The sequence below is a fragment of the Macrobrachium rosenbergii genome, chromosome 50 (assembly GCF_040412425.1).
Source record: "Macrobrachium rosenbergii isolate ZJJX-2024 chromosome 50, ASM4041242v1, whole genome shotgun sequence".
Taxonomy (NCBI): domain Eukaryota; kingdom Metazoa; phylum Arthropoda; class Malacostraca; order Decapoda; family Palaemonidae; genus Macrobrachium; species Macrobrachium rosenbergii.
This window is the reverse complement of record NC_089790.1, coordinates 30,102,615-30,127,689: the sequence shown is the minus strand read 5'-3', so window position 1 is coordinate 30,127,689 and position 25,075 is coordinate 30,102,615. Positions and strand designations below refer to the sequence as shown.

At 37.2% G+C, this 25,075-nt stretch overlaps 1 protein-coding gene across 3 annotated transcripts in view; it reads left to right on the top strand.

Annotated features, from left to right (window-relative positions):
- LOC136832804 (uncharacterized) overlaps positions 1 to 17,007 on the top strand; it is a 36,420-nt gene extending 19,413 nt beyond the window's left edge. The window contains exons 2-3 of one of the 3 annotated variants that reach the window (XM_067094385.1): positions 4,492 to 4,604; positions 11,839 to 17,007. In XM_067094385.1, coding sequence (XP_066950486.1) covers positions 4,492 to 4,604; positions 11,839 to 12,169 — 444 coding nt within the window. In that variant the 3' untranslated portion in view covers positions 12,170 to 17,007. The remainder of the gene's footprint in view (positions 1 to 4,491; positions 4,605 to 11,838) is intronic. The other 2 variants (XM_067094387.1, XM_067094386.1) reach the window with 2 other exon arrangements.
- The last annotated feature ends 8,068 nt before the right edge of the window (positions 17,008 to 25,075 follow it).

Genomic DNA, 25,075 nt, shown 5'->3' with positions numbered 1-25,075 from the left:
CTCTCTTGCTACAGGTCGATTCTCTTGTTTAGAAAGAGGCTATAGAGGTAGTTGAGGACATTCATTCTCCGGGGGTTCTACAACCGTCTCTTTGTAGTACCCAAGTCGTCGGGGGGCTGGAGACCTGTTTTGGATGTAAGCGCACTGAATATCTTTGTCAAAAAGACAGCCTTCAACATGGAAACAAACCAGTCAGTTCTAGCATTCATTCGCCAGGGAGAATGGATGGCGTCCATCGACATGCAGGACGCGTGCTTTCATATTCCAGTTTACAGTATCCTGCTTCGAGAAGGTACCTCAGGTGTGTGTTCCAGGGCAAGGTGTTCCAGTTCCAGGCCCTCTGTTTTGGTCTCTCGACGGCCCCTCGAGTTTTTACCAGGGTATTGGCTCCCCTCACAAAGTGGCTTCATCTGATGGGGATAAAGATCTCTCTATACCTCGATGACTGGTTACTGCATTCCTGCTAGAGAGTTCAATGTATGGGGGACATTTGCAGAACCCTTCTCCAAGCCCAGGACTTGGGTCTCCTCATCAATGAAGACAAGTCTCTCCTGACTCCTTCTCAGGAGATTCCTTAATTAGGAATGATGATCAATTCTCAGGATTTTCGGGTGTTTCCAGTCCCGAAGAGAACAGAAAAATGTCTTCAGGTAGTAAGGGAGTTTTTGGAACTGGATTCTTGCTTGGCCAATCAATGGATGAGCCTCCTGGGTCCCCTCTTGTCCATGGAGCAGTTTGTCTGTCTCTGGGGAGGCTACACCTGAGACCTCTTCAGTTCTTCCTAAGAGCCACCTGGAACAGGAGGAAGTTCCTGGACTCATTTGTGTTTCTGATAACTATGGAAATCAAAGAGGATCTTTGTTGGTGGAGTTCCAGGAAGAGGCTAACAGAAGGAAAATCTCTCCTTCCTCTGAGTCCCAGCCAAATTTCTTTTCAGACGCTTCAAATCTAGGTTGGGGAGCTCTTTTAGGGGCAAAAGAAGTGTCAGGTACCTGGTCCCGGGAGCAGAAAGACTGGCACATCAATGTGAAGGAATTACAGGCAATATTTCTAGGCCTGCAGTGCTTCGCCTCGGAAGTGTGTGGCAAGACTATAGCAGTGATTTCAGACAGCATGATTGCACTGGCGTACATCAAGAAACTGGGATACTCACTCTTTCTCCCTGTACGAAACAGTGAAAGTTCTTCTTCTCTGGTTAAACCGAAACAACACACAAGAGGTAACACGCTTTATCCAAGGGAAACTCAATGTTCTGGCGGACAAATTGAGCTGCCAGAAACAGGTCCTTCCCACGGAATGGACATTAAATCTGTTGGTTTGTCTGACCTTTGGAAGCTCTGGGGGAAACCCATGATAGATCTATGCTTTTCCTCCAGGAACCATCGACTTTCTCTTTTCTGCTCACCAGTGCCAGATCCTTTAGCATGGGTGACTGATGCAGTGTTGTAGGACTGGTAGGGCAAAGATCTGTATGGCTTTCCCCCGTTCAGTTTGGTGAGACAAGTACTCAACAAATTCTGGTCTCATCAAAACCTGTCTATGATTTTGATAGCCCCCTCCTGGTCAGCAAAGGAGTGGTTTCCGGATGTGCAGGAGCTTCTTGTCGACTTCCCGAGACTGCTTCCACAGAAGCAACAACTCAGACAACCACACTTCTGACGGTTTCACCAAAACCTGCCTTCTCTGCCCCTAACAGGTTTCAAACTGTTAAGCGACTGCTCCGAAAGAAGGGCTTTTCAAGAGCAGCTGCAGACGTGATTGCTAAGTGCATAAGTCAGTCGCCAGATAAAGTCTACCAGGCCAAGTGGTCTATCTTCAGGTCTTGGTGTAGACGAAATAATGTGTCCTCTTCTAGTACCTCTGTAACAGAAATAGTGGACTTTCTGCTGTTCTTACACTTGACTAAAGGTTTCTCCCCTTCTACCATTAAGGGCCACAGAGCATTGCTTAGCTCGGTTTTCCGCCACAGAGGAACGGACTTGTCTTCTAACCAAGACTTGTCCAATCTTATTAAGTCTTTTGATACCACGAAGCTTAAAGAAAAGCCTATGCTGTCCTGGAATGTAGACATAGTGCTTAAGTGGCTAGCCAATTCATGTTTTGAGCCATGCAGTCCATCTCTTCAAGGGATCTTACTAGAAAGACTTTTTCTGGTCGCCTTGGCCACTGCCAAATGGTCCTGCGAGATCCGTGATTTGGACAAAAATGTTGGATTTCCCCAGGGGAATGAAATTTGTTCCTTTTCCCTAGGATTTCTAGCCAAGAACGAATTGCCATCGAATCCATGGCCTCGTTTTTTACAATTAAGAGCTTGACTGAGATAGTAGGCCCGTCTGAAGAAGAGAGAACTCTCTGTCCGGTGAGGACCCTTAAGTCTTATCTTCACAGAACAAAGACTAGTCGTGGTACTTGAAGAAATATTTGGTGTTCTGTGAAATATCCCTCTCGGCCTCTGTCTTAGAATACCCCGGCATTCTTCCTCGGGCTTGATTTTGGAAGCTCATTCTGTGGTTAGTGAAGACACTCTCTCTTCGTGCAAGGTAAAGGCCCATGAGAAGAGAGCTGTCACTATGTCTTTGGCGTTTAAGTGCAATTTATCTCTCGCGCCTATTACACAGTCGACATTTTGGAAGTGCAATTCAGTGTTTGCATCTCATTATTTAAGGGATATCGAAACGATTTATGATCAGTGCAGTACCTTGGGTCTGTTTTACACGGCTGGCATGATGTTGGGGGAGGAAACGTAGAAAGCAATGTCCTTTCTTCAGTCTCTTGGCCTTGCTTAGGGTGATGAGTTTTAGGGAAGCCTGGGAGTACTATGTACTTGGATTACCCTCCAGTCCTTTAGATTTTAATAGTTGGTTATTGGTGTGTTTAATTTTGTTTTGGTGGTTGTGGTGACTATATTTGTTCTGGTTATTTTGTGTGGTACTGCACCCTGGGCAGGGGCATCTTGTATTCTTTGCTAGCCATCGGAATTTAGTCCATCGCTGCAAAGCACCCACTGTAGTAGTAGGCCCTCAAGGCTATATCGCCTTGCCTCTGCTGGATAAGATGAGTGCTAACCAGAGGCAGCATCTACCTGTAGCAGCTCTCTCATCAGGTAAGGTTCAACAACATTGGTTCAGTGTTAGCAAATTTTTATTCTCAAATTCATTACTGTTAATAATGTTTTGAGGTAGACATTGCCACCTTTCCCACCTCCATTTAATGTGGGAATCAGCTATGTAATTATTGGGTAAGTTACTTGTATAAGTCAATCTTGCATCTGTATGCTAGCTTATAAGTTAAGTACAGTATACCTTAGTTTAACCAGACCACAGAGCTGATTAACAGCTCTCCTAGGGCTGGCCCGAAGGATTAGACTTGTTTTACGTGGCAAAGAACCAATTGCTTACCTAGCAACGGGACTTACAGCTTATTGTGGAATCCGAACCACATTATACCGAGAAATGAATTCCTGTCACCAGAAATAAATTCCTCTAATTCTTCATTGGCCAGCCGGAGAATAGAACGCGGGCCTAGCAGAGTGCTAGCCGAGTACAATATCAACCTGTCCAATGAGGAACTATGCTAGCTTATATAGGGGGCTGTAGGAGTCATTGCCATTCTCACCTAAGGAGTGAATCTGTATAAAAGGCATTGGTTTATAGGCCCATGGGAACAACTAAAATTTTTCAAGGTAATTTTTATTTTTCCTTATTATACAAACCAAAGCATTTTATCATGATCCCCCTTCAACCACCCTGAGTAGGCCTTGATGTTAAAGGAAAATTGTATGCTGATGGCAGGTGAATTGGGGGTTCTACCTACTCATCTACCTACCACCAGTTAACTACCTTGTTTCCAAGTTTCAACAACCGATTCCAATTTGTGTTGAGGAATACTTCTATATAAATGGCTGTGGTTTTTATACATAGGAACTATGCAGATTTCCTTAAAAATTTGTGATTTTTCAAGTAGAGACATCTTATTTTAAATACTTATCACAAGGTTGGTGTTGGACTTGGAGAAGTAGGTTCCAAGTAAAATGCTTCAAGAGTGAATAATTGGAATGAAGCAAAAGACCATGCTACAGCAGACTGGATTTCATATATACTATACAGTATGAAAAAAATAAGAAAAGGGAAAGTGAAAGGTATAGTTAAATGTCTGTAACAAATATGAAGAACTGAACTTATATATTGCACATTATATATATATTAATAACTCATGTATAGAAGCCAGGAAAGGAAAGTATGTTTGAGTGTACCCATGAGCAGATAAACACAAATGATTCAGGTTGCTGAAATTAGAAAGACCAAAATAGTTCTGTTATTTTCAGGGTGGAACTTATATTTTTCATATTTCAAGTTCATAATTTTTTCATTTTTTGTATACAGTATCCTTGAAATATAATACTTGTATGTATTGCTTTATTTTATATTTATGTATTGATAAAGGGAATTTTAGATTTCATGGGCAATTCAAATGTATTTATTTTTTCTTCAGAGCCCCGTACAGCTTGCAAGAGGTGAACATTCAAGTGTAGAGGAACTCCGGAAATGGTATTCAGCCTCATCGTTTACAGAACTAGACAAAAGGGGCCAAGAGGCCTTTTTCAGGTAAGGATTGTACAAGTAACATGGAGCTTGTAAATACAATAATGGAATTTGCATGCACATATGCTGGATTCATCTCTTTATTTTGTATATTCTGATCATCCTCAGCCTAGCATGTTGCTTGAAAGATGAGTATTTCCCAAAAGATCTTGATATCATTTTCCCAAATTAATATTCCATGGTGAAGAGGTAAGCTGTTGACTGGTAATTTTTGTTATCAACAGTATTGGTGCTCATTCCGGTGTGTTTCTCAATTCATCATTTGCCTTATTAAGCAATAATAGTAAATAGAAGTTCTCTTTCAGAGTGCAAATGTCTGTTAATGAAAAAAGGTTGTTATAGTATTAATTTTTTTTTGCAATTGTTTCTTTATATAACCACAGATAGCACAGCATTTTAATTAAAAATTTTCCTTATTTTGCTATTTTATCAAAGGTGATAGAAATTAAGGTTTCCTTTAGAACACCACATGGTTTTAACTACAGATGGCTTTTAGTTGTGTTCTCCACTTTGTGGAAGTCTACAAAATAGTGAAGATTATTTCATTGTAATTATGTTTAGGTGAAGTTTAGTGTGCATTTTGGAGGCCAAATTACAGATACCCTGTCTGTAATGTGAATTATACACATATATTTTTTGTTAGTAACAAGCGATGTGCCTCAACATTGATCATGGGAGTGCAGGGAAAATAGTTCTGGAGCTTTATGACTAGCATTAAAAAGGACCGTCACTTTGCAACACTTGCAAGGATGGAATATGTTCTGTTGCTGCCTGCAATATTTGCAAAGACTGGCCTACCTCAATAGAATTTGCAAAACATGAGGATGTGTCATGAGCTGTCTAAGACCTGTGAGGAGTGTGTTGTCTCGTGTATCTGAGAACTCGTTATGCTTTCCATGAGTTTTGGTGAAAAGTGACCATTATAAAAAGTCTCTGGTTTAACAAAATTTAGAGTTGCTTACACTATCTACTCCAGCAGGAAATGGAACAGAATTTATGGGATCTAATTAAGAATCTGTTGTAGTGGCTGTTGCCAGAGGACAGCTTTTAATAGTTTGGCTTTTACTGAACATAGAGAGCTATACGGGATGAATGACCATGGCCCAGAACAGCATTTTGTGTGTGTATCTATAAGTGATGTAAGTGCAGATTGGTGTATCCTCCTCACGTGGGAGGGGACCCAGCTTGTGCCTCTAAGGTTCTAGTGAGACTAGATGGCCTTGCATGCACCTCTAGAAACTCAGCCAGTGGAATTGGAACAACACTTTCTGAGGATCATTGTGCTCATAAAGATCTCAAGGAGGCTTCCATGGCTTCACATCTGACTTGATGGGGGTCACCTTTGGATGTACTGCTGGAGTGAGAAATGCTGTTTTCTGTGGTCCCAGCTAGCCCAGGTGTTTTGGGCCAAGTGAAAGATCTGGTCTCTGGGTCAGAAAGTTCCTAGCTGTCCAGCAGATCTGGCAAGCTCTTTCCCCTGCTGGTAATGCACCTAAGGAGGTACTATGTGCCTGAGAATGCAAAGTGAGAAATGCAAAGGCTGCTCCTCAACAGTTGGACTCATAAGTATGTGGACTGATGAATGACCTCTCCTTGGAGGGTACCACCTCCCCTTCATCAGAGTCAGGTGGCCTGGAGAGTCAGGCACGAAATAGGAAATCACATCTTGAGAGGATGAAGCAAGTGATGAAGATAGGTTTGTTCTCATAAGGTACAAGCTGTTCCTTGAAGCAGGCTGCTATCATAAGCCTTCCTCCTCAGCACGGGTGTTGGCAGAGACAACTTCAGAATCATCAAAGAATCCCAACTTGTCATGTCTAGATTGATGTTTGTTACTGTAACAATCGTTGTTGACAGAAAGGTAGCACCTGGAGTTACTGGAGTATTGTCCCTTTGGCAGTCATGCTCTTGAGAGAGTTTGTATTCCTGCCTGCATGACCACATCAGATGGGAACCTACTATGCATTTCTAGCAAAAAAATAGTGTGTTTTTCTTTAATATCTCCCATACTAATTACTTGATCAGAATGGTACTTTGACAAAACACTCTTGAGACCTTCCCCTAATTTTTGATACTATAATGCATTGGCAAATCTCGTTAATTAAGGTGTTTACTCTTGGCGAAATAAAGCCTAAGCCAAGTGAATCTGGTAAGTAGGTAAAGCAATTCGAATACCTACACTCTCCAGTCCCTCCCCCTCTTTCCCTCCCTCTGTCTTGACCCTCGTATCCCTCCAGTAACCCCCTTTCCTAGTCTCTCTGGCGTCGCTTACTCTACCCTTTCTCTAACCCGTTATATTTGTTAATAACTGATAGAATTGATATGTTGGATTCTTGTTATAATTCTTATTAACATTTCATGATATTGTTGTATTTCGTCAGGGTGTATAAGGAGTTTATAGCCTTTAGCCTATTTATCCAACTTGATGAACCTGCCCTGAGGGCTTCTTAAATCCTTAAAGTTTCATGCGATATACGGCTACGACTTGGAAAGATAACCAAAATTAAATCTCATAATGCAGCTTAAGACCCATCATACAATTACAAGAGATTCAGATATCTAAAGCCAAGCTTAATTCCTTTTTTAAGGTGTAGACAGCATAAATTTCATTGAACAGTAATGCAGAAGTTATCTTTATCTAATGCATCTCCAATCTGCATTCCCTTTCGTTTTACTGTTATTTTTCATAACTGGGCTACCTTATCGGCTGGTGCCCCTGGTATCTATACCTATTAAGACAAAAATAGTAATAATGATAACAGTTGTAATGATAATCATGATAAAGATGTTAATGATAAGAGAAGCATGATAAAAAAACTCTCTCTCTCTCTCTCTCTCTCTCTCTCTCTCTCTCTCTCTCTCTCTCTCTCTCTCTCTCTCTCTCTCTCTCTCTCATGTGAAATAATTATCACCATCAGTTGGAAAGTAAAGGAAACAATTGAACAAAAATCACAAAAAATTTATCATAATCGTCATCACTGTCAAGGAACAGATCATCCTCATCATCACTGTTTATGGTGATGATTATAGGATCTACAGGTCTTTGGATGTTATCATTTGACCAGCATGCTTCCTCGAAGGCTCTGGACCGTCTTATTGCACCGTCCCACACTTCCCTTGTTGCACTAACCTTTGCTTCCTCTATTCTGGCCTGTAAATCTGCCCGAGTGAATCGCTGCAATGAGGAACGCACATGTTTTTTCATAAAGCCCCAGACCTGCTCAATAGCATTGAGCTCAGGATGAGCAGGTGGTAGTCGGATGACTTCATGTCCCCATGAACAGATGATGTCAATATTATACACAGGTACTGGGCGATTTTGCTTGCAGATTTGCAACAGCTCAGGTCGTGTGGCGTTTGGAGGGAATGGTATCTGGCGGCATGTCAACCATTTCATGATATATGCTTTAATGGTGGAGGAGTTTGGGCAATGACTATCTTCGCTCAATTGGTTGTGGTAGGGTGCATTATCAAGCACAAGCACTGCTGGCTCAGGCAATGATGGCAGAAGTTGGGACGTGAGCCAACAAACGAAGAGGTCGGCATTCATTTCGCCATGGTAGTCACTAGTTTTGTTTTTTGTAGGAAAACACAAGAATGATTCCCCAATGAAACCATCTTCTGTGCCTGCAGCAACAAGCACAAAATGCTCCCCTTCTCCAGGAGGGACCTGCTGACTGTAGGTGGCACTTGTCATGGACTGTGTGGCATCAACCCAACCTACTCACTGCTAGGATGCATCCTCGTGGTGAACCATGTTTCATCGATGTATACCACCTTTCTTCCCTCCTTCCGATATTCATTAAGTGCTCGGAGAGTGCAAATGCGCCAGCACACTATATCATGAGTTTCCTTTTTGACATACATTTTCTGTCGTGTGGTCTTATAGCAGAACCCCATGTTATGTAGTAATTGCCACACTGATGATTCTGATGTTCCAGCTGGGATGATGCCATTTTCACGTAAACCCTGTGTCAGACTTTTAATGGTGAATGTGTTTTTCTTAGCGAATTCACCATGTACGTAGTGGCGAATGGCACCGATAGCAAAATTATCAAAGGCACTTGGTGTGGGTGTCGGGGTACCATGTGTTGTTGACGGGTAATTGTCTGTTCCAGATGGTGCTGATCCCATGCTTTGCTGTAAAAGTGAATGCACTGTTGTCATCTTCATGCCCATGACGTCTGCAATATGATGATAAGGCCTGTGTGGAAAACACAATAGCTGTAGAATGCAAACAGAATTATACTGTGACACAAATTAATATATTTAAAACTATGATAAAAAAAATCTACGAACTACACAATTTGTTGGATTGATATGCACAATTACACACACACACACATATACTAACACACACACACATATATATATACATAAGGAGTGAATTATAGGGTAAAAATTAAGATTTACTTATTCAGTAATATGCTTGTGTTTCTTATGCCACATTGTGTTATTGTGTGTGTCCAACAAACCTGAAGCTTCTCTTACCTGTTAAGACTAATCTTTAGTTTATTGTTAGCTTGTTCCATTTTGTATATGGAATGGAGATGTAATGCAAATGCATTTTTGCATTTACAGGGGCAAAGTAAACATGCCAGTCGTGAATATGATGGGAAAACCTCCTTGGTCAAACAAACACTGAGACAACAAACTGCTTAGGCATAAACCATAGCAGATACCCAAACTACGATAGTTAATGGTTAAGTGAGCCAATACACCGTAAAATTTTCAGTCAACTTATATAACACTTGATTACATTTACTCTACCTTTCAAGGAGGTAAAGCCAGTCAATCCTGCCTTTGGAAAACGTGTGTTTCATTATTTTTCCACAGTTAAAAGAACCTTAACGAAACCATAATTCGACCTTCTTGACTTCCAAAACCATGCTTTGTTTTCCCTGTTACTTTTTTTACAATCTTATCATTATGGATTTTCGAATGATATCCTTGTGATGGCAAACATATTGGAAAATGCCGCTGTTAAGGGTGGATATTATGGAAAATATTAGATAAGACATTCGCAAAGTGAGAGAAGGGAGGGAGAGCGAAGTGAGGGGAGGTCAGCATACGTTCAATTGTTCAACAAACTTACCAAAAGGATTTGGCTTTGGCTTTACTAGGACAAGAGTAAACACCTTAATTAACGGGATTTGAAAATGCATTATAGTATCAAAAACTAGGGGGAGGTCTATAGAGTGCTGTGTCAAATTACTATTCTGATCAAATAATTAGTATGGGAGATATTAAAGAAAAACACACTATTTTTTGCCTGAAATCCATAGTAGTTGAAGATTATGTATAATGAAGAGCACAGCCAAATGTTTAACCACAGTAGGAGCAGTAGCAATTGGAGGATTAACCTCAGTTAAAGCAGAAATGGAGACAAAGCAAGTCCCTGAGCAGGCGAGGATATCAACTTGACCATGACAGCAACTGAGGAAATGGCTTGTGTAGATATGAATAGCCACGACAGTGTAAGCAACAAGCAGTGGTTGTATGGCAGTCATGAAATAATGTCAAATGGGCATCCATGATATCAGGCACTGCGGGAGCAAGAGTTCAAGCACAGCACATACTAGTAAAGCAGTCGGTTTAGAAACTTCATATGCGTCAACAGACAAAGTAGCCACTGTTGGAATGATAAATTAGGCAGGTGCAGGAGGCCCAGCAGGCTATACAAGAGCCATACAGTATTTGCATGAACACTTCACCTGTTACTATGCATACAGGATCTGCACTGCCTGCTGCACTGGTGATGGCTGCCACACCTGTTCATGCAAATACTGTACAGCTCTTGTATAGCCTGCTGAGCCTCCTGCACCTGCCTAATTTATTATTCCAACAGTGGCTACTTTGTCTGTTAATGTCATTCTTGCCTCTGGGGAATCAAAGGAGCAGAATCCTGGCAAAGGGAAAGTACTGCAAAAGCAGGCATCTAGCAACCAGGCAGGGGTGGGGTGTGTGATGAGTTAGCAGTCATTTCTCTTTCATGGTTCTGTCAAAGACAGATTTCCATGCTTAATGCCATCTACATCTCTTGTTGATGATAAGTGTACAGTACCTCCTCTCCAAATTTGAAAGCCTCGTATGTGGTACAAATACCAGTATCTTGCTTTGTGCAACATAGGTTTTCTGGGTACAAATAACTTACAAACCAGTTTAGAGACTTCATTCTTGGCTCATAAGAGTCCCCAGTTCTCTACTGGACCCCTCTGGCACTTGCTCATACATTGAGATATTCAGAATTTGGCGGCCCTTATAAATAGCAATTTAGGCATACATTTGATTAATTGATTTGTAATGAAATGAACTCTAACACAATAGTTTCATCATTGACATGCATTAATTATATAACAAGTCCCTTTCTATCCCCACAAGTATTGCTGCCACTCATTCAACAAAAATTGAAGTTATTGGCTGAGACGTAAGCAAGTACTGTATTCACAGTATTTGTGTCAGACAAAAGACTATAGAACCTGAAAACAACTTGTGATCTCTATATAGACATATGTAGTGGATTTGTTTAAGAAACCTGTTATAAAAAACAGTGTTTGTAAATAGGTTATGCCACTTCTTCCTTTTTCCAGTTACAGAACACTGCAAATTGTCAGACCTCATCTTATCAGACTTCTCTATGTATCAGCTGTATAATTGTGAAAAATTTTTGCTAGGCTACCTTTATAGTTATGGTGCATTTTTGGATAAATCTCTTCAATTAAATGTTCAGGATAAATTATATTTACAAGTTAGAATAGGCTAGAAATTGGAGTTATTGTTATCTGTTGGGTACCTGATAATTAGTAGGCAATACCATAGGGTCTTTGTTACTTATCAGAAGGCCAGACCCTCAAATGTAATTGGTTGAAGGGGTACTTTTTTTTAATTAAATTACCAGCTAGACCCATTTGTAAAAAATATCTCCAGTTCTGGATTGCTAGATTATATTGGATTCTGATATGATGCTGAAGTCATTCCTGATGAAAAGTACTTTAAGTAGAATTTTTATGCTCTATATTCTCTGTTTGTTTATATCAGATGATATACGTAAGATAGTTATTAAGATCATAATATTTGATACTGTACTGTATTATATTTGTATGGAAAATGGCTCTGTATCTTATAGTTGAAGTAAAATATAAGATAATAATTGAAGAGTTTACCTATTATATACAGTTTACCTGTATAATTAACTCTTTAGTTTGTTAGTAACATATCTGTTAAATCATTTTCCCAGGTTCCTGAGAGGGGATTGCTATAGTGAAGATGAAGATATCTCAGCTGTGTCTGTTAAGGCTGAGGGAATGGAGGGTGATGCAATGCGGTATCAGTTCTGGGTTAAGTGTGAGGCACTAGGACTAGAAGACCTTTTTGATGTGTATGTCATAGATGATGAAACAAAGTTGAAGGATGTAAGTGAAAGCTATAATAATAGAGAAGTATTGAAAATGAAGGCGTCAGCTGTAGACAAATATGTGAGGACACTAAAAGACAGAATGAAACCAGATTTAGATGAAAAATTTTCTTCATTCAAAAAGTCTTTGGGTGCAAAAATTGTTGAGTCATGAGATTTTATTATTTTATACAATTTTTTTAATTAGCAGTGGTTTGATTATAGAATAGTATGAGGTTGATCAGCACTCTACAGCTCAAATTTGTGAAATGGTTTCATAAGCATTAAACCTTTGTATTGTTTCCTATTATTTGTAGTTGAGATATGCAATTCTTGTTTGTGCTACTAAAGGAGATTTCTGTGAAAAGTTGCTGTATTTGGCGTTAGTGTATGCTTTTAAGAAGTATGGAAATGAAGGTATTTTTTTTTAAATTCTCAGTTGATGTAGCAGAGATCTTATTTGATTACCTTTGATTTTTTAAATTCATAATTTGGAATCATAGAGTTTGAGTATGTATCTCTTTCATGAGACATGTTTTAACATTCGTATGCTGTTTTTTCTTATGGAGAGTATCTTTCTTGTTGGGTATAAATTTGTTATGCTATTGCAAATCAGATAATTCCAGGTCCTTGTAAAGGTCTTCCTGTCCCTTCTTTAGGTGTATGAATGCATACCAGAAACTCAACATTAGTATTACTTCAGTTACACTTAGTGACAAGTTTATTGTGTTGATTTTGTTCCATACATACAGCCATGACTTGAGAGAGTTATGTCATTAAAAAGGTGCTACATATTAAGCTGAGTTAATTTTGTACAAAATACTTTGTCACAAAGTTGTGAATGGTCACATGTATTGAAATTGTTTCTAGCTTACAGAGTGATTTAGCAAGGTAAAGAAAAAGCGGTAGTACCTGCTGATTTGAAATTTGTGTAAGAGGCTGCCATCTTTAGTGTTTTTAGGACAATTCTGATATGTCACCATGTGAGGATTCATATTTTCTTTTCTCAGTTGAGTTACAGTTCTTGAGAAGTGAATGCTTCAGGAGCCTGAAGGCTTTTGTCTCTAAAATTGAAATTATGTTGAATAATAACTGTGCTGTCAGTATTTTATCAGAATCTACTTTTTTTCTCTCACAGTGGAATATTGCAATGTGGAATAAGAATGGATTGTCCATTGAGTTTACAGTAAAATTCTTGCTTAATTTACTACACTTCCAGTTATACAGTGGCTAACAAATCCATAATTTGGTTTCAGAGTTAGCATCTCTGGCCTGAAACCAGTTGCCTTGTTAGATAATAACATGAACTGCATGTTGTCTGTGGGGAGTTTCATTATTATTTTTTAAAATTTATATCTGATCTAAGTATTGTTGATACCAGAGGAAGAATTATTTTGAAAAATCGTGGTAACATACCACGCTGTTCCAGTTTTTCCTTGACAGTCTTTTAGGAATTAAGACTGGAGATGTCCAGGTTTGTTTGCAAGTGCAGTGTGTTATAAGTTTTCTTAATGTATTCTAGTTTGTTGTGTATTGTCTTTTACATTTTCATGATTTGTGATTACATCAGACCCATTCTTGTGTACAGGTGAACTTTGACTTGCGTGGAATTTACTTTCACATTTGAAAAATGGCTGGAAAATTTTAAACAAAAGATTCGAGGAAGTTCCAGAATGTATAAACTTGATTACTATGTAGAAAAAATTCAGCTTAATACAAAGAAGGATCATTATTGCTTGTGCCACTATTACTGTAGTACTTATAACACACTGTTATATAATCACATCTTGTAACTGCAGGTATGACATTGCCAGATCCCAAGCAAAATCATAGTTACAATCATTGTTATGTAAGTGCCAGTGCAAGACATTGCAACTAAAAAGAATCCAATCAATTCACCTTTACATAAATGAAACTCCAGAGAGATAGAGAGAGAGATAGTAACTTGTATTTCCCCCTTGGTTAATTTATCTTCAGTATAATATCTGCAATAATGTTTTGTTTACAAGTTCTCTTCAGGTCATTAAACAAAACCACAGTATCATATTGAAGTAAAGAAAATGTTACATCGCTGCTCCTGATTATGCTGATTGTGTGCTGTGTATCTAGTGTTAAAATGTGTGTATCAGTACTGAATATGTACTGACTATTTTATGGTATGGTACTACTCATTCCTTAAACAAAACAGTTTAACAACAGTTATATTTTACATAAGTAATAATGCAGATAGAGGTATGTGTTTATCCTACATATACCTTACGTTTCATATAAGGGATCTGAATGAAGTTCAGTTTTTTCATTTATTCAGGGCTTTTGAGATAAAACCACTATTTAAGTTTAGTCCCAGCTGTACCTACAAGTTCTGTTTCGAAGCTTTATGTTTTTGGCATAATACCAAAACTGTATGTACTGAGTACTGTGATCATAAATTGCAGTACTGTAGTCATATTTATTTTGAAGCTCTGTCCTAAAACTGTCATGTAGACCCTAGGTACTCCAAGAAGAAGCCTTTATAAATCGCAGCATCTCTTTTAATAAACCTGATATGCTGGAAAGGCAAATGCATTAAATAGAAAGCACTCCAAATTGTAGAGTAAGGAAGGTCTAAATTTGGAGTACTGTATGTTTTGCAATTTTGGAACAGCTATTTTGAAATGTAACATAAGATTATATTCTTTTGTAAAACCTTGTTGGGCCATGTTTTGTCACTGAAAGGCTAAATATTAGGTTGCTTACTCATGGCCAAAGAAGTAGCCGGGTGTTGAAGACAGTTTGATAGCTCTTCTTTGCAACTTTGGATAGGAACATTCCAGCCAAAGTTTACGATTATCCCAGGTGCTTCAGTGAATGATTTCCAAATCCTACAGTTATCTTTTGTTTTCTTTGGTGATTTTATCTGTTATTAGGATATTTTTCATGTACATGGATTTTTTTTGTGAAAACTTTTTCCCGGCATTTACACTTATATTAAGACCACAAGAGAAAAAATAAGTTGTCAGGCAGCGAGTATGGAGAGAAATCATTTAAAGTACTTTGTAACTTCCATGCAACTTCAATTGTATTGCCTTTGTAGCAATGTGTGTCTCAGGGCTGTGTTCTCTCATTTACATTTTTCAGCTTGCATCAAATTTCATTTATTCATGCTTGTGTACATGATTCTGTTGATTCTATCTTGCCTTCTGTGACTTTCAGCTTTCTCTTTCTTCATATGTCAACTCAGATCTCTTTGAGCATATATGAATGGGGGTCTTGTGTAATGCAGTCAGGCTCAGTCCTCTGGTGCTTTTGTTGTTGTTTGATAATTTTAATTGAACTTGATAGGGTTTAACAACATTTTGGGGTTCAGGGGGTATGAAATTTATTTGAGATCGCATATTGTATTTCAGATTTCTAACTCATCTTCTCAAGAGAGTGTGTGTGTGTGTGTTCTTCAGATAATGTTTAGTGTTTTTTTTCATGTCTGTTATTCCCTGGAATATATTCAATCATACAGTACTTTGTATGCTTCATCTTATGTATTTCATCTTGGATTGATTTGTTGTCAATTTTTCTGCCATTTGTAAAGAGTGTTCCTCCTTCTCTGAGGTGAGATGAGGCAGCATCTTTCCACATTAATTGTGGAAATCCAGTCTTCAAATTGCTCTCTTCAGCAACTTACTTTTGTTGTACTACCAAGCTTTGGAACTTTCTTCATGCTTTCATTTTCCTTAGTTATTATAACCCTGTGGCATTTAAAAAGGGAATCTGCCTCATGTAGTGGTGACAATTATGCTGATTCCCCTTTTTTTACATCCTTAGTCAGAGACCTTGAACACTGGCAGCAATATTATATTTTTATTTTCCTTTTATGTCTGTTTAAGGTACATTAAAATATTTGCAACATAGTTACTATTTTTTCTGTATTATACTTTTTATGGTTAAAGACATATTTTTATAGATTTGCAGTTCTCTTTAGTAAAAGCATGCATAAAAATTTAGCATGCTTTTTATGCCTTGTTCACTATTTAATCAACCTCTTTGTCTATTTACAAGATTTAGTGGATATATATTGTTTTGGAAATGTTTAAAGCTCCATGGTTTTGCTAGCTAGTGTATGGCAATGAGGGCAATTCAAATTTTAGGTGAATTACAAGTTTTTTTAATGCTTTTGTGCAATATGTTTCATTTAATTCTTGGAGGATGTGGTGGTGCAATATACAGGTAAGATTTTATGGAGTAATGAATATGATAAAAGCAAATCAAAGCAGATTAAACTTGTTGTTGAATGAAGGCTTTTCTCATACCAAAAAGTGTCACTTCCAAGTAACTTCATCAGATGTTTGAATTGGTCACACTCATTTGACCACAGATATTAAATGAATTGCCCACATGAACCAGTCCCTGCAGAGAATGCAGGTCAGTGCAGGCCGCTAAACATATTTTATGTGAATGTTTAAATTTCATCCATCAGCAAATGTCTCATTTTGGAATACTGTAAACCCAAAATTAAGAATGTTTTCATCATTTTCTTTTTTTACCATATTGTCCAGTTTTCAATAACAATGAATGTCAAGTTTTGGGAAAATACTTGAAGCCAGTGTGGTCAGAATCTTCAACATAATAAGATGTTTATGCAATAAGGTCTAATATACTGTTTATTAAGAACAAACCCTACACACAGCACTGTGAGAGCTAAGACTGTCAACTCGGAGGTCTACTTAAACTATTTGGTAATAGTAATAATGAAAATGTATTGCACATGAACTGGTAAATGTTAAAATGGCATTCATGTTTATAACTAACGTTGAGTGTCAAGTATTGGAAATAAATCAGAATCTTCAACATCCAGAGTTAAATTTTTACATTGTAACATTGTAATTTTTTAAATAAGATCCAGTGATAGATAAGAATATTAACTCATGTCTTGTTAAACTAATAATAATGAATAGTACCCAATTATTAAATTTTAAGAATATAATTTGTTACCTGGAATTTTTTTTATTATACAATAAACCTTTTGGACCATCCTGATAACAGTTAATAATTGTAGGGACCTACCTAATATAATGATAATAATATATAATATATTTGTTAAAGATGTGCAGTTACTGAAATATGTTACTGGGTGGTTTTTATTTTGTTTTCTGAATTGAGGTATTCACCATAGGAAGGAGTTTTTCCACTTAATGTTTAGAGAAGAGGCATTTAAAGGTTTGTAACTTCAAAAGATCACAGTTTCTTTATTATTCAGTTTATATTATGTATGATGATGGTATCCATACAAAGATTAACTTCAAGATTAAGAACCATTTTATTAAAACATTAGAAATAAAGTTTTTTATGAAATGTTGAGAATATGGCTTGGGTATGGGGATTAATGGATAAAAGTTATAGTAATTTCGAGTTTTCCAATTGTGATGTTAAAAGTAATCATCACTGTATTTATTAGATTAAGTATGAAGAATGCATGACCCTAAGTAAATCATGAGTAAAACTGTAAAATTCATGCTATTTTCTCCTTGATGTCTTTTGATGGACTGTAAGTACACATGTGCTTATAGACACTCATGTTGGTGCTTTCAGACAAACACACAAGATGCTCTGTCTGCCATAATGTTTTCTGAAACTTAATAACATAATTATGTACACATATTTCTCTCTCTCTCTCTCTCTCTCTCTCTCTCTCTCTCTCTCTCTCTCTCTCTCTCTCTCTCTCTCTCTCTCTCTCTCCCCCATTTTGTTGCTAGGCTAGGCTCTTGGTCAGCATCACCCTCCTCACCCTCACCAATGCTAACATTTGCCATTTTTTCTTGAAGGCCACAAGGCTTGCTGATTAATATTTAAATCCTCCTCACATTATGGTTGATAATACAGTATAGGAATTTCAGTACAGTAATTGTAAACTAATTTCACAGGAAGGTTAGTTACTGATTTCTGTTACGTGGCCTCCATGCCTTGAATTAGAAGGTTTTTTTGCCATACAAAAATTCAAATTTCTCATTCGCAGTAACACAACATCTTGTCGTATACACATTCATAGTCAGTTGAAGACATATGGGTAATTATTGTGTATTGGAAAACAATGCACCTGCATTTATTTAAAATAGACAAAATGAGCAGGACCACACAACTGTTTACAAGTACTCTTTCAACTAAATTCGTAAACACTAAACCTCTGCCCCCCCCTTAGCTGAAGTACTTTGGCTGTGATGTAAGTGGTGAAACCTGTGTCTTACTCCGAGGTTGTGGACTCAATACTGAAGATGATTGGAAGTGTGAAACATGCTTCTCCAATCTGTAATACTTGCCTTACTTTCTAGAGTGATCTTGGGTTTTAACCAACACCCACTTGAAAGGTTATGTCCAAACAGACCTCTTGGCAGCAGTATCTCAGTTTTGCAAAGGTGTGCTGGAAGCCCCTTCTTATGGTGAATGCTTTAGTTTAGAGTGTATAATCTATATTCTTGTAGATTGTAATTGTTTGTCTCCATATGCTTTATAAGGAAGTGCTGCAATAATTTTCTTAATTCAGTAGATGTATTTACTTGCATTCATTGGTCTGTGACTTATTCCAAATAATAATAGCTAGAGTTCTTTTCACTAGAATTCAAACTTGCAAATGGTTGTACTGGTTGCTTTCCGAAAGTTTATTTCTAAGAATAGGGAATTTTTATTTTCTAATCATGTTTTGTGCTAAAGATACATAAAGTATGTTTCTGTACTTTCTCTATTTCTTTTAACAACTATTGGTAAGGTTTTGTTTTTATATTTACTGTATTTGAGTGCTTTATTTCAGTAAAATGGGTGTATAATTTAAGTGGGTACTTTAGTAAATATGATGTGCTCAGGTTTATTTTGCAATGAACATTTTGTACTTAATATTTTTATCTTAAGCAGGTTTCTTATACCAAGCTTTATCAGTAGTTTCATATTGTCGAACTACTAGAGCTTTTTTGGTCTTTGTACATGTCCAGGGCCAGCCTTGTTAGAGCTGAAATTAGCTTGGTAGTCTGGTTAAGTTACTTAATAATAATATACACATCCAGAGCACTGTGCAGTAGTGTATCAGTAACTCCCTTATTCAAAATGTTCAATGATACAGAATCCTCCCTACAAATTGATGTAACTGGTGACTAATTACCATTTACCTATCACATATATTTGTGGAATTTACATTCCAGTATTTTTATATGAATGTAAATATAACCCTTTCCTGTTTATACATGAAATGGTTTGCTTCTGATGTTTTCCACATATATTTTACATATGTTATTAATATATATTACAAGCAGCTCTTGATTCTCATGTTGGAAGTTCATTGGCCAAGAATTATCTAGTTTCTCTCAGGGTGGTAGTAAACATATTGTAATTGTTCTCAAGTGCATTCTTTTCAAGTATTGATACTGTATTCTGGAGTTAAATTCTTAACTAATACATACACACACATTTCTCTTAGAGGCCAGCATCATGAGTTATAAATTTTGAATCAATGGTCTGGTTAAATTACTCAACAGCAGTAAAACTTGGGCTAATAAATTTATCATTACTATTACATTACTTATAAAGTGCCTTGTGGTTTTCACCAGGAGAAGTGGCATCTAAAATCCTGGGCCTTTAAGAATATTTAAAAAACTGAATTGTGAAATGTTACCACAGCTATAAGTTATAGAAGTACATTACAATACAGATCATAAATTATAGAAATACAGCACGTAAGGGGTTAGGACTGAATTACTTAGAGCTCTTTTCATGTGAGTTTTCTGTGACACATGTTTTGATGAATGTCAGTTATGCTTCATGTTTGTTAGTTTGACCAGACCTCTTGAGTTGAAATACTTGACCGTCGTAGGGCAAATGTTGTTAGGTTTAGTCTGTCACTACTGCCGTAAATCCTTAAATTGCACTTTTTATGGATAAGAGTGTCGTCTCACATAAGGCTGCAGCTGCTAGGAATGTAAAAATTTTTTTGTGGTTTGCATGAACTACATTGCACTTTACATGGTGATGTCTCATGAAGTAAGAGTCAGCTTTTGAGATTAGATTGACTGATCTTTTGTAATATTTCATTTATATGTTTGAATGCATTTTCATGAATGCAGTGTGCAGTAACAGAAACTTACAGTGTGGTACTGTAAACTATGATGGGCCCAATCTCCTTAAATGAAAAACATAAGTTTGTACATGCTTTCTTTTCCAGTTTCAGCACTTGATGTTGGATATTCTGTTATGAATGATGATAATTTATCAGCATTTGTTTTACTTCTCTGAATTTGCAAACTGTATCATTATTGTTCTTTTATAAGTTGCTTTATATAAATGATTGTGATAAAAAGTATACTCACAGTTTGAATTACAGTGCAGTCCTGAAGAATTTGTTGAAAATATAGTCTTTGGCAGATGGTACTTTGTCCGTGCTGTTCTTGATGTACTCTGAAATATCACAAAATTATTTAGTAGCTGTACTTGTTGTAATAATAGATAATTCAGGAAAAATATTCCTTTTGACATGAACGCCTCCCCAGAAAGTGAATATTGTTTATACTTACCATATTTTAAGAACCCACTTTTTTTTACTTAACATTGTGACTGTGGGTAACTGAGATGAAATCATTCCTATAAAATTCTCCTAATTTTAATTATAATCAAGCATAAAACACATAGTGTTTCATTACATACTAGTGTACCTATACCTTCAAAAATTATAGTAATATGAGAGGATTAAGACAGGAAGTCCCAACCATCAGCATACTGTACTACTATATGTACCATTACAGAGCTTGGGCCGTAGTACCTTCATTCTATATGCGTACAGAGGTCAGAGATGAGAGAGGCTGGATTGTGGCAAGCCTGGATGTGGCATTCATTACCACAGGACTATTATTATTACACACTTGATAAAACATGCATGAGTATACACGGTATCTTGTGATCAGTAGATAGTGGTTTAAAGCTGTTTAATTGTCAGGAAACAAGAGTTTCAATATTTTTTTTCAAGGTAGTATTTTCATGTAATTTTGTAGGTGATATTGATTTTTGGAAAGAAGACATCCAAGAAATTTCACTGCTGTTTATTGTCAATTTTTTTCTAATTCTTACATAATTTTTTTTCTTACATAATTGTGTTGTAAGATAATAAGGATATCTTACAACACAAAAAAATTTCTCGGAAGTCTCGCAACAATGTCAGTAACTTGAAGACACCTACAAAAAACGTGATTATCTTAGAAACATTATGTGAAACTTTCATTAAATGAAAATATTGCCTTGAAAAAGATATTGAAACTGAGTCCAAACAATTGGACAGCTTTAAACCACTATCTATTTAGCATAACACACCTTGTACAGGATACTCATGTATGTTTTATCTAGTGTGTAATAATGAAAGTCCTGTGGTAATAAATACCACAGGGCTTTCATTATTACACACTAGATAAAACATACACGAGTACACTATACAAGGTGTGTTATGCTAAATAGTGGTTTAAAGCTTTCCAATTGTTTGGACTCGGAGTTTCAATATCTTTTTCAAGGCAGCCTTTTCATTTAATGAAAGTTTCACATAATGTTTCTCAGATAATCACATTTTTTGTAGGTGTCTTCAAGTTGCTGACATTGTTGGGAGACTTCAGAGAAATGGCCTAAACTATGCTCCATTATTTAGAGAATTCATAATAGGAATGGAAAATGATTGGCACTTGTAATAGGTATTGACCTGGAAGGAAGACTGAAGAGATTAGGTGATGAAAATGAAGTTCATGGTATTAATTTTTTTCTTGGAATTGGTGAGTTTATTGTATAAAAGAGAAGTAATTAAAATCATTGCAACACCTTTGGAAGTGCCAGGAATATCTTGTTACAAATATACAAGTGATGGGATATGTAGCCAGAAAAATCTAATTTTAAACAAAAATATAGGAAACACAGGTGATAGACAAATAGATATTAATTTTGGATGTTTACAAGAAGAGGAGTATGGAGGAAGATGGTAAAGAGTAAGGTGACTAGATAAACAGTAGTATAAGAAGCTGTTAAAAGACCTACTGAGAGGAACAGTTAGATAATGCTGAAGAGAAAAAGAAAGAATATGATTGAGAAACAACAATCTTTGATGAACAGATTGTGGTTATAAATTAGAGGGCACCATACAATAGTGGGAAAATTGGTGGTTTGGAGAAGTATGAGGAATAAAAGGAGTAGAGATTGGACAGTGAATACGCAAGCAGGCGAGTGATGTAAGGAATTAGATTGAGAAGTTAGAAAAACCTTGGCTAAGTATAGAAGAGAAGATTGGATGATATGTTAATTACAAGTACTTCATATCATTGATGAAAAGTATACACAAAATTGGTTAGATAACTTTATTATACATACGTATTATGGAAGGAAGGTACAGTACATTTGTATTCTGTAATGCAGGAAATATACATCATAAAGGTTTAAAAAAATTAATAACAAGTTCTAAGGGGAATAGTATACTGGTGCACAAAAAAATTAGTAACAAGTTCCAAGGGGAATACTGTACCGGTGCTGAAAAAATTATTTCTAGCATTGGAAAAGTATGGAAAACCTAAGTCAAAATATCATGCTGATACAGAGTAGTTCGATACACAAGCGAGTTTACATTTAGCATCAGCACCTGGTCCATACTGAATTTCAGCCAAGAGAGAAGGGTAAGTATTCAATACATCTTCCACTTTTTGTGTTGTCTAGTAAATGAATATTTAAGAAATTGTAATTCATCAGATGTAATTTTTTTTGTGGTCTTAAAATATTTAAAGTAACGAGAATTGTTTCATGAAGATGATTTTGTAATACAGGTATTTTTCAAGAAGTAGGGAAAGAATTACAGTATGACAAGTGTTTGCAAAGGGGAGAGTTAAAGGTGTGTGGGAATAAAATAGAAGTGATGGTGTAGTAAAGAGGTGAGTGAATAACAAAGCTAGGTATTTTTAACGTTTAACACAGGTACTGTAACCAGTTTTGGATATTTTAGAATGAGGGTTTAAGGAAAATGAACTTGGTTATTGGGGAGAGAGTGGAAGCTTCTTAATTGAAATGGTGACATGTTATAATGGAGGAATACAATGGGCAAATTAAATAGGCTTTTAATGAGGTTTTACAAAAGTTAAGGCCAGTCTGACATTGCCATGGTGCCACTTCTGAGGAAGAAAGAGCATGGTTTGTAGGACAACTCTGAAATCGTTTTGCTGAAGTGGGTTCAGGGTATTGTTATGAGAGGAAGATAAATACAGCATGCAATGGTTCTTGCCATATAGACAGAAGAGTCTGAATAAATCAAAATGGTATGTGGTTGGGATAAACTGGGGAAAGTTGGGTTTTCAGCCCATTCAGGAAACACTTGGATGAGCAAGTAGGTGGCAGGGCAGTTCCTTTATCAACAGGACAACCAACTCTGCTTCGGCTGGTTGTTCTTGGCCACTTGTCTTCCCTGAAGAAGGTCATTCCTTATGTTCATTGGTGTCTGAGCTGGTACTGGTCACCAGCCTCTGATCCTCCAATACTCCTTGTGGCCCTCAGCCAGGGGGTGATGGACAACCAAGTTTGGTGGTTGGATGACAGGAACCTCTTTGTGGTAGTGTCTCGGAACTCCCTACTGCTGCAGATGGTCTGTTCTAAAAAACTACAGGTTCAATTGATGACCAGCCCCATGGTGGTCACCAAAACTTGGGTTTTACACTGAGCTATGAGGACTTCATGACTAGGCCCTGTAGGGGGGTTAGTGCGATCAATGCACCTCACATGGTGCACTGTAGGCATTACGTAAGGTTCTTTGCAGCGTTCCACCAGCCCCTAGCTGCAACCCCTTTCATTCATCTTACTTTCCACCCACTCCTAATGATTGTTTCATAGTGCAACTGCAAAATTTTCCTTCTGTTACACCTGTCAAACCTTTTTACTGTCACTTTCCATTTCAGCGCAGAATGACCTCATAGGTCCCAGTGTCTGTTCTTCACTGACTAGGTGCTGTGGGAACTGCACAACGAATTTTATGATTTACAAGAGTTGCAGAGTGCAGCTGTAATGTAGTAAAAGCAGCTCTATATCGTTTTGGTCAACCTTTGTTTCTTCAGTGCAAGAAAACTTCCTCTTCTGCTGTTGGGAGAAAAGTTAACAAAACTGCAGGCAAATTTACACCAAATCCTCCTCCAGCCCCCTCTGGGTGTAAAAATCATAGGTGAGTATAGTACAAGTGTCTTCAAAGCAAGTACAGTAATACATTTGGTGATCATTTTGAGGAAGAATTGCTAAAATCTGAAGACTCTCCAGGATACTGTTGTTGATATAGCAAAGAGTAAAAGCCACTTTTTTTCACTTCAAATGGGGAGGAATCCTAACATCGTATAGTGATACAGCCCCTGGCCCCAGTGAATTTCCACATGGAATGATAAGGCTTGTAAGAACACTTAAATCTTTTATAAGTTTTATGAATAAGATATGGCATGACCACAGTTACCCAGCAGTTCGGGAACTTGATTAAATTTTATAACTCTTAAAACCTGGGAAGGACAAGGTTTTAACTGCAAATTAATGCTTGTTTGCTTTGACATCTTGTCAACATAAGATCATGGAAAATATGCTCAATGCAAGGATGTGCGGGTGTCAGAACAGAAAGATATTCTGTTAACCGCACAATTTGGTTTCATAAGAGTGCGCTGTACAACAGACAGGCTAGTATGTCTTGAATCATCTATGTAGGCCATTTGTATCCTACCGACATCATTTAACCCTGTGTTTTGGCCTTGAAAAGGCAAATGGTACAGCCTCAAGTTGTGGAATTCTTCAAACAATGTAGACCTCAGGATTAAGTGGCAAGTTGTCGTTATTCATTCATGCATTTTTAGCATGTCAATTCTTCCAAGTAAGTGTAGTTAAGACTTTCTAAAAGAAAATGCCAGGAAGGAGTTCCACGGAATAGAGTGCTGACCACCACTATTTGCCTTGACCATCCGTGATATTAGTCCACTTATTTCAGTTGCAGGATCAAGAATGACCACAGTTGAAAGAAAATGTCAATTTCCTATAGACTGAATTACCAAATGGTACAGGCTTAAATGGCTTCATGTTCTCAACTAACTAGTAA